The sequence below is a fragment of the Andrena cerasifolii genome, chromosome 1 (genome assembly GCF_050908995.1).
Source record: "Andrena cerasifolii isolate SP2316 chromosome 1, iyAndCera1_principal, whole genome shotgun sequence".
Taxonomy (NCBI): domain Eukaryota; kingdom Metazoa; phylum Arthropoda; class Insecta; order Hymenoptera; family Andrenidae; genus Andrena; species Andrena cerasifolii.
The window spans coordinates 29,645,454-29,659,778 of NC_135118.1; the positions used below are offsets into that span (position 1 = coordinate 29,645,454).

The 14,325-nt window shown below is 44.4% G+C and overlaps 4 protein-coding genes across 4 annotated transcripts; 2 read left to right on the forward strand and 2 right to left on the reverse strand.

Annotated features, from left to right (window-relative positions):
* Window positions 1-14: 14 nt before the first annotated feature.
* Nf-yb (nuclear factor Y-box B) lies at window positions 15-1,643 on the forward strand. Its single transcript, XM_076823203.1, has 3 exons — window positions 15-157; window positions 223-354; window positions 583-1,643. The coding sequence occupies exons 2-3, from the start codon at window positions 240-242 to the stop codon at window positions 1,128-1,130; spliced, it is 663 nt and encodes a 220-aa protein (XP_076679318.1). The 5' UTR covers window positions 15-157; window positions 223-239; the 3' UTR covers window positions 1,131-1,643.
* On the reverse strand, window positions 1,416-8,278 carry LOC143374758 (uncharacterized). Its single transcript, XM_076823176.1, has 4 exons — window positions 7,822-8,278; window positions 5,033-5,593; window positions 2,594-2,743; window positions 1,416-2,168 (listed from the first exon to the last, which is right to left on the reverse strand). The coding sequence occupies exons 2-4, from the start codon at window positions 5,471-5,473 to the stop codon at window positions 1,662-1,664; spliced, it is 1,098 nt and encodes a 365-aa protein (XP_076679291.1). The 5' UTR covers window positions 5,474-5,593; window positions 7,822-8,278; the 3' UTR covers window positions 1,416-1,661.
* A 1,634-nt stretch (window positions 8,279-9,912) lies between these two features.
* Window positions 9,913-11,710, reverse strand: LOC143374938 (ribosome biogenesis regulatory protein homolog). Its single transcript, XM_076823510.1, has 5 exons — window positions 11,381-11,710; window positions 10,870-11,128; window positions 10,495-10,796; window positions 10,261-10,434; window positions 9,913-10,187 (listed from the first exon to the last, which is right to left on the reverse strand). Exons 1-5 carry the CDS (start codon window positions 11,521-11,523, stop codon window positions 10,064-10,066), a joined length of 1,002 nt encoding a protein of 333 aa, XP_076679625.1. The 5' UTR covers window positions 11,524-11,710; the 3' UTR covers window positions 9,913-10,063.
* Window positions 11,711-11,765: 55 nt separating this feature from the next.
* On the forward strand, window positions 11,766-13,940 carry Polr3h (RNA polymerase III subunit H). Its single transcript, XM_076823534.1, has 5 exons — window positions 11,766-12,038; window positions 13,148-13,331; window positions 13,406-13,546; window positions 13,647-13,771; window positions 13,842-13,940. Exons 1-5 carry the CDS (start codon window positions 11,928-11,930, stop codon window positions 13,893-13,895), a joined length of 615 nt encoding a protein of 204 aa, XP_076679649.1. The 5' UTR covers window positions 11,766-11,927; the 3' UTR covers window positions 13,896-13,940.
* The last annotated feature ends 385 nt before the right edge of the window (window positions 13,941-14,325 follow it).

Below are 14,325 nucleotides of genomic sequence, written 5' to 3' on the forward strand. Positions count from 1 at the left end.
CGAATGACAAATATGTGTCGGAAATAATTGTGAACTTAAGGTGAATTCTGCTTATTTATTGTGGGGGCACTAGTTGTGCGCAGAAGCTTCTAGCAGCAAGGTCCGTGATGTCGATGTTTCTACCAGTAAACTTGTTTATGCCGAAGAATGCAATAAAGTACGGTGAAAACAAAGCCACGGACAGGTTAAGGGGATTTTAAGTAATCGAGTGGGTGTATTTAGTGTAAGCCAAGCTGGAGATGGAAAATAGTGGCGAGAGTGGCGATGACGGAGGACCTTTAGGCCCGACTGCGTTCCTCGGTGGAAGCGGCGTTGCAACATCATACATCAGCGTACAATCAGACGAAATGGACGGTAGGGTTGAGATTGTTTTGGATACTCTCTTTTTAAATTGCAGATAGAAAATGTAGCGAATTAATTATTCCTACCGAAAGGACACACTCGTCTCTCAAGTTATGTCCGAAATGAGAATAGTACGACAAACGGAGCAACATTACAGAGGAGCTCGGTCGAACGTGAACGTTGGGTTTGTGTTCCTACAGTTCGCTAAGCTGGTATGCAAAGCCAGTATTCGTTTTACAGACGATCCTGACAACACAGACGACTCCAACCACGGGGCGAGCGACCCACTGCAAGGCGCCGGGGGTGGCAGCGGACCTGGGCCACTGCGGGAGCAGGACCGATTCCTTCCAATAGCGAACGTCGCCAAGATCATGAAGAGAGCTATACCAGAGGCGGGGAAGATAGCTAAAGATGCGCGCGAGTGTGTTCAAGAATGTGTATCTGAATTCATATCGTTTATTACGTCCGAGGCTAGTGACCGGTGTCACATGGAGAAACGCAAGACTATTAACGGTGAAGACATTCTATTCGCCATGACTACGCTCGGCTTCGACAATTACGTGGAGCCACTGAAGGTGTATCTACAGAAATACCGAGAGGCGACGAAAGGGGACAATCCTCCGGGTAGCGGCGCGACGGCCGGCAACGGGAAAACAGAGCCGCAAGGGGCTATATACGAGGATCAGCTGTTTGCTATCGCCGCGACTGCGTCAAGCGCGGCTGCCTCAGACACACCAGTCATATACAGCTACACGTCCACTGATCAAATGCAGTTCCAGCTTTCTTGATCATTGCTGGTTAAAGTGACGATAATATAAATTACTCGACGTGGACACGCAGTTTACCGAACAGCTACCCACTGACTGTCGCATGTACTTTGCCACGCGTGACCGCGTTTTATGAAAGACTGTAAACATCAGCTCGAACGGTAAGCTGATCTTGTATCACGAGACTAGGGTACACATATGCGCGTTCCGAGATGTTGTGGGAGGAAGGTATATTAAGCTTAGGTAAATTAACATTGTAAAGAAAAGAGAAACATGGAAGGAAATAAACCAGGAGGCAATCGAAGGCTCGTTGATCAATTACTTTTTACTTGTTTCAAACACGATAGGGGTAGAAAAACGTAGCCGATTGTTTATTCTTCTATTATTTTTAAGCACTAGAGTTCGCATTCGAACTAGAATCATAGGCTGTGATCGGTTTTTGCGAGAAACGGCTCGAGTCGATTGGGGGTAAGGTATTTTTCTATTTCGGACAAGAACCGGCAGTTAATCGGCGTATTGATTTTCGTAGAAAACGTTCGTAGCGTGATGTTTTCACTCTGGTAGTTGGGCAGGAGATAGTAGGAGCTCGTGTGCTTTTGTTGACGAGGACCCTGGGCCGCTGGACGACGCGGCCGACTGCTGTATTTGCTGCGGCTGTTGCTGCGTCGGCGACAGAAGCGAAGCGGTGGGCAATGGTCCAGCCGGACGCGCCTCCGTTTTCCTCGCTTTCTCCTTCTTGTCGGATGATACATGGCAGAACCGCCAGCGGCATTGGCCGCAATGGCATAGACAGAGGCAGAGCAGCACCCGAAATAGACAACACAGTAAACCGGCGCACAGTAGCGAAGGACCCACCAGCCTTAATTCCGGACTGAGGAATCCTTTTTCTCCAGTGCCGACAAACGAGATAACTAATCCGAGCGCTGTAGTCCCAAGCCCCGCATAAAGTACGGTATTCACTGCCGCGCTGACTTCCCCTCTGCGGCGAATCGCGCTGCTGCTTCCATCTTCTTCGTCATCTTCTCCGCTGCTTCCATAGCAATAGCTTGCGTCTCTTATCTGAAAAGGGTGGCTGTATTTTATCTAGCGCCCTGTACTCGGAAAGGAAACAGAAGTAGTAGGACTAGGCCGGTTCTAACACAAATTTCAGTTTTCAGGGAGACGAAAATCCAAATTTCGATTTGAAAATTTTCCAAATTATTTATCAAACGTCTATCGTACCACTTTGAACGTATATCGAACGTCTATCGCACCGCTCTGAACGTGTATTGAACGTCTATCTGTTCAATACACGTTCCAAGTGGTACGAAACACGTTTGATAGATAATTTCGAAAATTTTCAAATTCAAATTTGGATTTCCCCCTTCCTCGAAACTCAAACTTGGGTTAGAACCGGCCTAGTCCTCCTACTAACAGGTATCGATAGTTCAATTGTTGTTTCATAGAGGAACGGAGATTTATATGATTGTGTTAATAGGTGTTACCCTGTTCCGTTTCATCCATCGTCGATGAGCCTCGCATTGCTTTGTCTTGTAGCCATCCCCTCGGCATCCATGAGGTGACATTGGAGACAAAGGAAGGGGAGAAGGTCGGCTGCATCCTTGCCATGCTGCTTTGCCGGGTCCTCCACCGCACTGAAATTATTCTACATTGAGGTATCACTGTTTACGAGCGCGGCGGCTATAATTATCGTCATTCACTGTTTCAATGTCTATTTAATGAGTCTAGTGTGGACAGTCTACGAATGTTAAGTACTGCTCAGACTCTTATCGCTCTACTGTAAATATCAATCGAACTGTTGCGTAAGATACAAACAAATATAAAACAAAAAGGACTCGTGATTATGTAATTTGCATCTTTCTCTATCATTCGAAACATTTTCTAGTTTCTTTACTATATATTATAATGCACTCGTAATTAATGTTTTCTCTCCTCGTTACTCAGCACATAAATGATAAGATAAAAAAAAACATGCATGCATGTACTAAAAAGAAAGTAGAAAAATCTGTGTACATGGACCAATCAAAACATGTATATACATTTATACGTACATGTATCGTAGAATTTCTTTACGCAAGTACACTGTAATCATTGCATTCCGATCGAGAACGAAGGATTGATTAAATATAGTCGGCGACAATCATTAACAGCCGTTAATCTTTGAACACAGAGTATCGTGTACCGTATGTTGTAAAGTTATAATCTGTCGCATTACGATGCGATTTAATCTCAGGTTTACCGTTGCGCAGTTAAAACACGAATCTTACATTTAAACGGATTAATATATGCACTTTCTAAGATGTAAAATCACACAATCATTTGTTACGTTCGTTCTAGTTCAATTCTAAATAAGTTTCTATTAATCCTTTAGCAGTTGGCTTATAAATAACATATTCTTTGTACATTACAGTCCTCCTAAAGTTTCTCGGTGATCAGATTCTTGGGATACCAAGTAAAGTTGGTGCATAAGGATATAAACAACATTGACACGTTCCATGATAAGACCAGGGTTGACTAATTGTAAGTAGTAGCTCGCGAGCCACCGGGGTAGGGAATTCAATCCCGAGATCCCGGCTGTCTTTTGGGTTCTAAACCTCCCGGGATTTGATATATCAAGTTATAACTTATCCCGAGAATTTTTAAAAACGTAAATTACTTTAGGTACAACTGAAAAATATAAAAATGGAATCCAAAAAACAGCCGGGATCCCAGGATTAAATTCCCTACACCGGGGATACCGCGTTGCTGCCACGCTGAACGGCCCCCCTCCATACCGGCCAAACTCTGACGATCGCAGTCGATTCCTCCTTCTTTCCTTCTCGTTTTGACTGCGATCGTCAGAGTCTGGTATGGAGGGGGCCGTTCAGCGTGGCAGCAAGGCGGAGGTGCCCCCGGTGGCTCGCGAGCCACCAGTTAGTCAGTCCTGATAAGACAAAGCAAAAGGGGAAAAGACACCAAGAATACCCTACGTTATGAACTTCTGCTCTCGAAAAGAGGTATATATAAAGGTTGATGCAAAAGGCGATCAGCTAGGGAAGAATAACAATTACCCATTGGTGCCAATAGCTTATCGTCGAGGATACACGATATTTGGAATGATTTGATACTTACCCCGTAAACATAAGATCGTGGGGGATATCGTGGAAGCGGCGGAATAAGTCTGGTGGCCAAGTTGGAGGGTAATTCTCTAAAGTTCACCACCTTACCCCCCCGTAACCGTTGCTTCTCCCTTCTAATTAATAAAGCAGCCTGCATTCCGCTCATTCATTTGCCTGTTCTATCGATCGTTAAGATCCCGACCGTCCTTCTCCGCCTCCTCTTTCTCCTTTCCACTTTCCTTTTATGCACCGTACAACTTGAACTTTTTTCCGCTTGCCTTCTCTGCCCCGAGCAAACGATCATAAACCACACTGTGCAGTTCCGCCACGGAGATCTCTCAATCCCGCTCTGTACCAGGCACTACCGACTTACTCCTAACATCGCACTGTCTGCCTCCAGCGCTAGTCGACGCTCGTATCCGCTGGTAGGAACCAGCAGCGAACACATTAATGACTAGAAATTAACAAATTTATTGATAACCAGCTGACGAACCTGGGGGGCTGTTCGAGGATGCGTTATCGCGGGTTTATCATATGCCACCAGACAGCCGATCGATGGTGTGTTTCCTAATATATAATTAAAAGGTGTGTGTGTGTGTGTGCCAGCGAGAGAAGGTGCAGAGTGCAACGAGGATTAATCAAAAATACTCGAACAAGGGCTGCGAGTAATACATGATAGGGTAAAGACCTAGCAAGAGCAACTAACGTGATAGAGAAAGAAGAGAAAACAGATCTATATATGTATATATATATATATATATAGACAAAAGACAGTGGAAACGATCCTAGAGCAAATTAGAATTACTCCTGAATTAATCTACCCACCTGTAGCTCCGAAGAAGATGGCGAGACTCGGAGATCGAGGATCGATGGTGGTGGGAACGGGAAGTTATTGGACTTGGCGGCGCAAGTAACCGAGCTGGGCGATTCAAGGGACAGGGGCGGCGGTGATATCGGGAATTGGATCGGAGAGACAGGTGCGACTTGCTGACACTTCTCAACATGACGCCGTCGATCGATGCTCGGATGGAATGCAGATGACGGTGGTTGTGGCTGTGGTGTGGAAGATGGCGGAACAACGTGCGTACGAGCGAACTTGTTCGGATGGTGGTGGTGCTGGTGTTGGTGTTGGTGGTAGTGGTGCTGAGAAGCCGGAACCGCCTTGAGCCGCGACGGGACCGTGCCCTCGGCGACGCGTTTGTTCAGCTGCAGCCGTTTCTGCTTCCTCCTGTTCGCTATACTGGCGCCACCCGCAGCTGCGTACATCGCTCAGCGCCCCGATAATACACCTCCTTCTCCCGGTTTAACGCCTGCGGGCCAGGCGTTCTTTCTGTTACGAGCTTAGCACCCTTCGCATCGTCTTCCTGTCTTTCTTTTATTTTTCCTCTGGAAAGGCAAGAAACATGACGGAAATCCGCCCGCTATCGGCGGCCGTCATTCTAATTCTACGCAACTAGGTATTAACAGCGGAAAGCACGTGAGAAGCTTCTTATATACAGCAATATCTTCGTACGCGTACTGAGCGACACGTAGCAGCGATGTATACAACTATACGCTACGCTACCTTCGGCACAGAGCACGAGAATCGTCTATAGTTTGCTTTATCTCGTTTCGTTTTCGCAGTCAACAAAAGCCATAGAGTTAGTTTTCGCGGTAATAGCAGAGGCGAGACGTACGTCTCGGTCTATTTCTAACAAGCCTAAAGTATCCGACACGATAGTTGAAAGGTGTGGAAGATACTAACGTCTATAGTTATGATCTGTATCTAATTATTGAAGATAAGGGTGTGCTACATTGATGATATGTACAGTAATTGTGGGGACAAGGGATAGAATGAATTAGAAAATTAATATAAACTTGAAAACAATTCCAATGGCGTTTCCTTTTCTTGAACGATTAGAAAGCAACCTAAGAGAAAGTTATCTACATTACCAACATCAATTGTTGTCGAATACAACTGAATATACTTGGTCAACACCTTTCTCGAATGGAACGTTTATTAAGAAAGAACAAAAAAGCTAGGCAATATTCGCCAATTGTTATTATTAACAGATCTTTTACACTTGTAAGTTCATTCACGTCTGTATGCGTGTATTATGCTAACTGGTGAAATTATTAGCGATTAAAGTATCTCCTATGAATAACCTGCCCAAGTGTCCATTTTTTTACCCCAACGTTCGAATCGTACTTCACGAAAAGATCTCCGCATTGGCATCTTTCCGTTCTGCTCCTTGACCCGCCAATGGGTCAAGAGGTTCCGACACAAATATAACAAATCGAAAAACCCTCGTCTCTCCCTCTTTGTTTTTCGCTGCGACACGTTCTAGTTATCCCTTCCCATCCTCCCTCCTTTTCTCACCTCTCTCTGCCTAGAGAGCACCCTTCCGCTACCTATCCCTCTCTCTCGAGCCGCCCCCACCCCTCCGCGTCGCTCTGCCCTTTGATCTACGCCGCAACCCCTCGACTATCATTTTTGTTGTAAGTGGTCAGTTCTTACGTAAGAGCCACGTAAAACGGGAAACGTAAACAAAGCACACATCGAAACTTTCGGCATCTCTTCGCGAAACAATATTAAAGCCACGACTCTCTGGTATATCCTGCGTTCCTTCAAGCTCTCATAATTCCGACTCGACCCTAGGAACGTACCAGTCGAGTAAAAGAAATGTATCACTGTAAAGAAGCAAGCGATCAGCGGCAGTTACCGAGTACGCCCATGTACCAGGGCAGCAAACAAACGTGCACCGATGGTGGAAGAGATTCGGCGAAACCGTGTCATTAAACGAGGCGCTAAGACAGGGAACAGACGAATTATAACGGAGAGACGAAGCGATCCCATTGTCGCGAACCTCGGTAAACCGAAAGTAACCGACCGAGTGCGACCGGGTATCGAATACATAGAGGGGAACACTCCTGTGATTTTGACTCGCAGATGCGTAAAACGCGCAACATACCAACCGAGCGTGTACATATATCGTGCGTCGCGGAGTTTACCGTATCTCTTCCACCGACGGCACACCGACTCATGCAATGATACGTGCGTGCACGAAGCAGGTAAAAAATAGGATTACGCAAAGCCAAGTAACGTGAAGTCCTAGAAAAGTAAAAAAAAAAAAAAAAGAACACAGATCGTAGGACCGACAGGACCCCACGATGAACACGACTCGACGACAGACCGTCTACCTACTGAGTAACTCCTAAAAAGAAAGGGCGAATGAAGCGCGTAAAAAAATTAAAAGGCTGGCTGGTGGCCGACGGGCACGTCACATTTATTATTTTCCCTCATTCTCATTCTCTTTTCCTTTCACGTTGGGAGAACGCGCATCGAGATAGGGCGGTTTTTATACAATAAGACGACGACCAACGACGACCAGGACACGATGACGGCAACGACGAAACAATGAAGGCTACAATTTCTTTCTTTCTTTCTCTCTCTCCCTCCCTCTCAAAACAAAACACATATTATCATCTCTCTCTCTCTCTTTTTTTCTCTTTCATTTCGCATCGCTAGCAACTGCTGCAGCAACGTCGGGCGGGCGGTTCGACGGCGGCGGCAGCAACAGCAATAGCAAAGCAGGCATCAAAGTCAGCCAGCAACACCAAAAGGCTGCGCGTACCAACGACTCCGGGGTAACACCACTGCACCGTGTTCGACCTGCCTCTCTCTCCGATCCCCTTCGCCTCGACGACTACGTGGACGACATTTTCTCGTTCGTTGCGCGACTATTCCCTTTGTCCCTCACGTTGCACTGTCCCTTCCTTTCTCTCGGTTTCTTTTCCGCCCCCTTTCTCACTCTCTCTCTCTGACGCCGAGATGCCGAAACGGAACGCGAGCCGTCGCTGGTGGCACACACGCACGCACACCGGAGAAGAAGGCACCGAGCCGTGGAGCCGCGGAGAGGTTATAGAGGGGGGGAGGCCGCGCGCGAAAGGGGACACGCGGGACACGGAATCCAGGGCAAACGAGACACCGTGTATCACTCGCTCGTCGCGATTAACGCAGCCTCCATCGCGTTATCCCGCAATTCGTGGACGCGCCCGTTTCTCCCGAGCAACCACCGACTGAGCGCCGCGGCGGAACGCGCGCGGTTACCTCTGCCCTCCAGCTCGGTAACCCCCTCCCTGCACGCCCTCGCACGCGCGCTACGCCGCTCGATTATGTTGTACAGTGAGAGTCAATTGTAACCAAGACTGATTTTAAATTAGAAATGGTCATAAATCGTATCGTTGTAGCTTCCAATGGGGACTCGAGTGTTTGTCACCCGAGGTTTATTGGAAAAATTTCGATGTCTGCGAATGAGTGTAGAGCCACAGAGGTGTATGATAGTTCGGTATAATTACTAAACTCGGGAGAAGAACCGGGTAAAATGAATGTAGGAATAATATAGGGATTCGGAGTTGAATCTTATGTTTAGTATTCTTTGTTTAAATATATACTCGGAAGGATATTTTCTATGAGGTGATCAATCGATGATTTCCTTATAATCAGGGAACGAGTAATGCATCATTTTTTAATAATAGTTCTTAGGAGGGTAACTGTTTTATTGCGTGTACTTAGATTGTAGATGCGGTGACGTTCGATAATACTGTGGCTTGTATGCTGTCACGCAGAATCGACACTCGTTCTACATGGTTCGCACTGAGGAAATCGAAAAATCGAACGATATCGATCAGTTCCGATATGGAGGATAATTTCCGCGGAAAAGTGGGCCTAATGTTATTCTCTTTCGTTACGATTAGATACACTTATATGTGTATCGATCCGCGATCTCGATTTTCAGTCACGCCCATTTCTGGAATAATATTTCGTAATGCACCTAATCTACGGATTCTACGGCGCATCGATGCTTAACAGTTTGCTGGTCAAATAGGACACGTAAGTGGGATAATGTACTCCCGATCCGAAATGCTTCGTGCATCGTGCAACATTGCCTTACCGCGTCCTTATTTTCCCCGCAGCGCTATAATGTTCGATAATATTCATGAACGTCGAAAATTACTAGCCGCCGTTAGATGCGCTGGAAGATAGCATCGAGTGTCGAACGCTCGATAATTTAAATCGTGGCACATGGAGAACATCGGGAACTACGGTTTCGAAACTCGGGCCGTGGAAATCGAACGCGCGTTCGCCGTCCCGGCGGGCGGGGATCGGGCCGTGTGCCACGATGCGTTCACATTTCGTTTAGGTGACATTGAACGTGTAGCATATACGACACGTATAAAATCACACGCGGGGTGGAACCCCTTACAGATTCTAGAGCAACCCGCTTTCGCAGTCGCCCTCCCTTGTACCCGCGGCCAGGTTACCTCGCCCTCGCTAGTCCCCCGAGTCGATATCCCGTGCTGCTTTTGACCTTTCACCTTTCTCCCGTTACCCTGATTCTGTGGCTAAGGGATAACCTGCCTTATCGACTCGCCACGCCAGTCCAGCCCTGCGATCGTCTAATTACGCTCGTTTCGCAGAGTTTCGATTATTACACTTCTGAAGAACGAGGCAACCATATTTCCGGGGCTACAATCCACTTTTTATCGCCTTTACTAATATTCGTTCAGACTTCCCTCCCTGGAGAAATAGAATTTTTAACGGTACCTATTAACACATTTTGGTTCCTCCACAATTGGGTCACATGTGGGTTTTATTAGGACGAGGAATACATTTTATATGTTATGAGAATTCTAAAGGTTCCGAAATAAGACTAACATTATTCCTGTATAGGTATCGTTTATTTTAACAATGTCTTCCTTTCCTATGTTAGCAACCGCAACATTACGCTCTCTGTTTTCTGAAGAATCGATTACTCTCGATTATTGTAACTTAATTGAGATAGCACGAATGAATGATGAATTTCAGCGATCAATCTATCTTCGTTTTCGACCTCCTACTTTCAGCCGCATGTCTCTCGTTCCTTTTCCTCCTTTCGGCGCCTTTCTCCCCCTGCTTTTCACTCCCTTCTTGCCCTTTACTGGCTTGGCAGGTTTTGCTCTGTAAGACAACATTGTTTAAGTACGTCGTGCTTGTTAGAGATAAACGGCAACGAACATGTTTCAGAACCTACTTTGGTGCAGAAAAGTCCTCGCGGAAGACTTTAGTTGTACTTTTCAGAATGCTATCAGCCAGATCTTTGTTGCGCTTCTTCTCATCGTGCACATTCGTCGGGACGCTTTCTGCCTTCCTTTTCATACCTGGTACTTCTTTCGCGATGCCTTTCGCGTCTTTTTCTTTCGGTAACCTACAAGCATTATGGGTTAAATATTTTTAAACTCGCACTGGGAAAGTGTTTCACAAATACCTGCTCTGGAATTTGCCAACAGACGCCGTCGATGTACGCGCGACAGTAATAGCTTGAGAAAGCTGCTGCGAATCGGGGAAATGCTCCTTGGTAGGGAGACCTACGCGCGGAACCTTGATATTCTTCGATTTCGCAATATTACGTAGCCTTTGCAACTCGTTCTTAGACTGTCTTTCTTGTTTCGCTGCTTTCATTACTCCAAACTGATCCTCCATGGCTTTGTTCTCATCGTTAACTTCTACCAGCCATTCCTTCTGTTCCATAGCTTTACTACGTTTGTAACCAAACGTAGGTATCCATTTCTGTGAAAGTATCCAATTACGATAATCCTGTACATCGAAGAAGAATAACTTACTAGGAAAAGAAGAATCTTACCTGTAATACGTCATCCCATTTGAGTTTAGATTTGCCTTTCTTTTTGCTCTGGATACCCTTCTCTTTAGCGAACTGTTGCCACTTTGTCAAAGCTTTGGGTTTTGGGATCTGGCGAGCTCTTGGTAACACGTACCCAGGCTTTGGTAATTTCGCCACTATCACTTCTTCGACGCGTTGCGTCGGCAGCTCCCAGATTTTGTTAATCAATATTTGCACGTTGTCTCTCGTTAAGCTCTTCAAGTATTGCTCTTGCTGAGACCTGTAAAACGCGGGTCGTTAGTTAAAGGAAAGAAGCATAAGGTTACCTCAACTATTGCTGAATAAAGCTTCTAGGTAGGGAATTCAATCGCGGGATCCCGGCTGTTTTTTGGATTCTAAAACTCCCAGGATTTGATATATCAAGTTATAACTTATCCCGAGAATTTCGAGAATTTTTAAAAACGTAAATTACTTTACGAACAACTGAAAAACAGCCGGGATGCCGGGATTGAATTCCCTACTTCTAGGTTACCTCAGTTCTTTCGAATCCAGTGTATTATAATCTAATGCCAAAAGGCTTCCTACGTCTGTTTCCACGTCTTTCTCCACAACCGTGGACTTACGCGGATCCTTCTCCCGATTACTGTCCTCCAAAATCGACTTTACAATATCCATGCTGTCAAGCGCTATGCGTTTATGTGCTCGGATGATCTTCGGAAATTGAACTCTCAAATAATTGTCACTTAATTCAATCGCGTCACCTCTAATTTCCGATCTTTACTTCATTCTTTACTTCAAACATCGACAGTACAAACTAGTAAAGTGGGTTCTTTTACAGAACTTCTGTAAAATCTTTTAGTACTCTTCATTCAAGAGTGCGTTGTACCTCGGAGCACGTGTATTCGAGGTTATGTTGACATAATACGATCATCTTTGATGCACGCGGTGTGGAGACTCACGTGATTCAAAGTTGAGTTAAGGATCTTCGGGACAACGATAAATATTGTTTCAGCGAATGTAAACAATAAATAAGTTTTTACTATTTGGATGTTCTCACTCTGCGAGGTTATGTTGCGAAAATGTTTGTTCTGGCGGAATTGAAAGACACAGTTAGGATACCACCATGGGACTTTAAACGAAAATTAAATGATGCCATTACCGATGAACTTAATAGAAAACTGGCCAACAAGGTGGTGTATTACGATTCATCTCATATTTGCTGATATACAGTGGCTCCCGAAAATATTCGGACACTAGGGTATGGGTAACTTTATGACTTGATATTACAATTGTTTATAAAGCAACCGCCTCGGTTATTTTTTCTAATAATGAGTCATTTTATTGATGTTAAAAAAGATATATACTTTTATTTGAAAAAAATCACGTACATTGTATAATAATAATTGCTACAAGAAATGACGTCACATTTTTGGGTCACAAAAATTCAACTCCCACATAAACAAAATGTAAATATAATTCTTTTTTATATTGTACTCCGTAAAGGAAAAACATCAAATAGGAAACCGGTGCAACAATTTGGGGGCGCCAAAAATTTTCTTGCATAAGGGTGCCAACTACCCTGGTGCCAGCCCTGCTGCTAATCCCCATTTTTTTTCTGCACTTTGAATTAAATTGTTCTTAAATTCAAAGTGCAGAAAACATGGGTATTAGCAGTAGTTTTAAGTTTTATCATGATAATGACCCCAGGCATACAGCAGGAATTCTTGTTGTACAGATGCTCCAAAATTCTTCATCCCACGCCACAATCCTTGGACTTGAACTCTATCGAAAATTTATGCGATGAATTAGACAGGAAAATTCGCTAAACACCAATTCATTCGAAAGGAGAATTAAAACAAAGACTCGAAAATGAATGGGCGTCTATAACGACAGAATATTTAAAAAAAAATATACATAATATCCCAAGTAGATTACAATATTTTAAAGCAAAATGGTTTTGCCAGAAAATATTAAAATGAAATATCTACTTATAAATTTAGTTGGCAAAAAGTTATATTCTCCATTATCCGAAAATTTTTGTGACCCGAAAATGTGACATCATTTCCTGCAGCAATTATTATTATACAATGTACGTGAATTTTTCAAATAAAATATATATCTTTTTTAACATTAATAAAATGACTTATTATTAGAAAAAATAACCAATGCGGTTGCTTTATAAACAATTGTAATATCAAGTCATAAAGTTAGCCATATCCTAGTGTCCGAATATTTTCGGGAGTCACTGTAATTGCGTTAACAGGAATAGTTCAGATTATTGTTTCATTAATTCTTCAAGGTTTACCTCAACGTGGGTCTTTGCATTGCCCTCCACGACATCGTAACGATCGAGGAGTCGTACATCTTTCCTGGCGATGGGGCGTCTCACACCAAAGTAATATTCCGGTTCATTGTCTTCCGCCCTTTCATGGAAGAGATTCTAATAGGAAAGATTCGCAGCTGCAGCGTCGATGGCGTTCACGGTAACGTCATTGGATCGTGCGTTTATTGCCTGCTTTATTGTACGATGTAGATACCAATTAAATCCCTTCTGCAGTCACATTGGGATTTTTCGAGGACATTGTGATCCCACCTCACAAGCTGCAGCATCCGTCAAGATTCGATCAAATGGAACAAGTTTGGGTCTGGGAGTACGATACGGGGGACGGTGAAAAGCACGATCTCTTTATGGACGCAGGTATTCTAAATAACGATGTTTTCTCAGTCGATTTAACGCTGGGAATAGAAGTATCAGAACGATGTCGATAAGTAGTATAATAATAGTTGGAAAACTTTAGGAGAAATTATACGATTCAGGGTAGTCAGTGAAACTTTCACAGAGGCTTTGCCTACGGCTCCAAATGTGTCTGGAGAGGGTGTCGAGCAATCGGAAGCTAAGAACATATCCCCGTACACGTTAGGGGTAAGTACCCTCGAGACAACCGAACATTAGAGCGATATAATTCTACTCTCGCTTCGATTCTGCATTCCAGGCTGCCATAGACGAACCGGGCCTCGGGTTACTCACGTGGTGGGAGAATTCGTAGCGGTGAAGAAACGCGTTCGGATCAATAAATTTTTATTTCACAGCACATCCCATCGTGTCATTACGTCTCAAAGTTATATCCGTGGGCTCGTGTCGCTCGCGACCCGATCTCATATAGAATCCTGACTGTGCGGAGAGATATATTTATATTTAGTTTTCATTGGTAACAGAATTATTAATTATTATTTGTACAATATATACAAAAACGTTATGTGCTAAACATGTGGTAACACGCAGAAAACAATGTCAGTTCGGCAGAAGTCCGAGGTCATGCTAAACGTTACAAATAAGTCACGCTCGGTAGCACGGATCTCAAAACAATATAAAAAAAGAAGGAAAAGAAAGGCAAGAAGAATGAAGAAAAGACGTCGCGCCCGTCTCCGAACGACGGCCGCAGAACACTTCGGATCCGTTTCGCATAACCGTCGAAG

Coding starts and splice junctions, on each gene's coding strand:
- Nf-yb (XM_076823203.1), top strand. CDS start 240: ATGGAAAATAGTGGCGAGAGTGGCGATGACGGAGGACCTTTAGGCCCG. Junction 355..582: donor ACAATCAGACGAAATGGACG/GTAGGGTTGAGA, acceptor TTCGTTTTACAG/ACGATCCTGACAACACAGAC.
- LOC143374758 (XM_076823176.1), bottom strand. CDS start 5,473: ATGTACGCAGCTGCGGGTGGCGCCAGTATAGCGAACAGGAGGAAGCAG. Junction 2,744..5,032: donor CATCTTCTTCGGAGCTACAG/GTGGGTAGATTA, acceptor GAATAATTTCAG/TGCGGTGGAGGACCCGGCAA. Junction 2,169..2,593: donor GATGGATGAAACGGAACAGG/GTAACACCTATT, acceptor CACCCTTTTCAG/ATAAGAGACGCAAGCTATTG.
- LOC143374938 (XM_076823510.1), bottom strand. CDS start 11,523: ATGGATATTGTAAAGTCGATTTTGGAGGACAGTAATCGGGAGAAGGAT. Junction 11,129..11,380: donor CTGGATTCGAAAGAACTGAG/GTAACCTAGAAG, acceptor CGCGTTTTACAG/GTCTCAGCAAGAGCAATACT. Junction 10,435..10,494: donor GTTGGCAAATTCCAGAGCAG/GTATTTGTGAAA, acceptor TAATGCTTGTAG/GTTACCGAAAGAAAAAGACG.
- Polr3h (XM_076823534.1), top strand. CDS start 11,928: ATGTTTGTTCTGGCGGAATTGAAAGACACAGTTAGGATACCACCATGG. Junction 13,332..13,405: donor CAGCGTCGATGGCGTTCACG/GTAACGTCATTG, acceptor TCCCTTCTGCAG/TCACATTGGGATTTTTCGAG. Junction 13,547..13,646: donor CGATCTCTTTATGGACGCAG/GTATTCTAAATA, acceptor GGAAAACTTTAG/GAGAAATTATACGATTCAGG.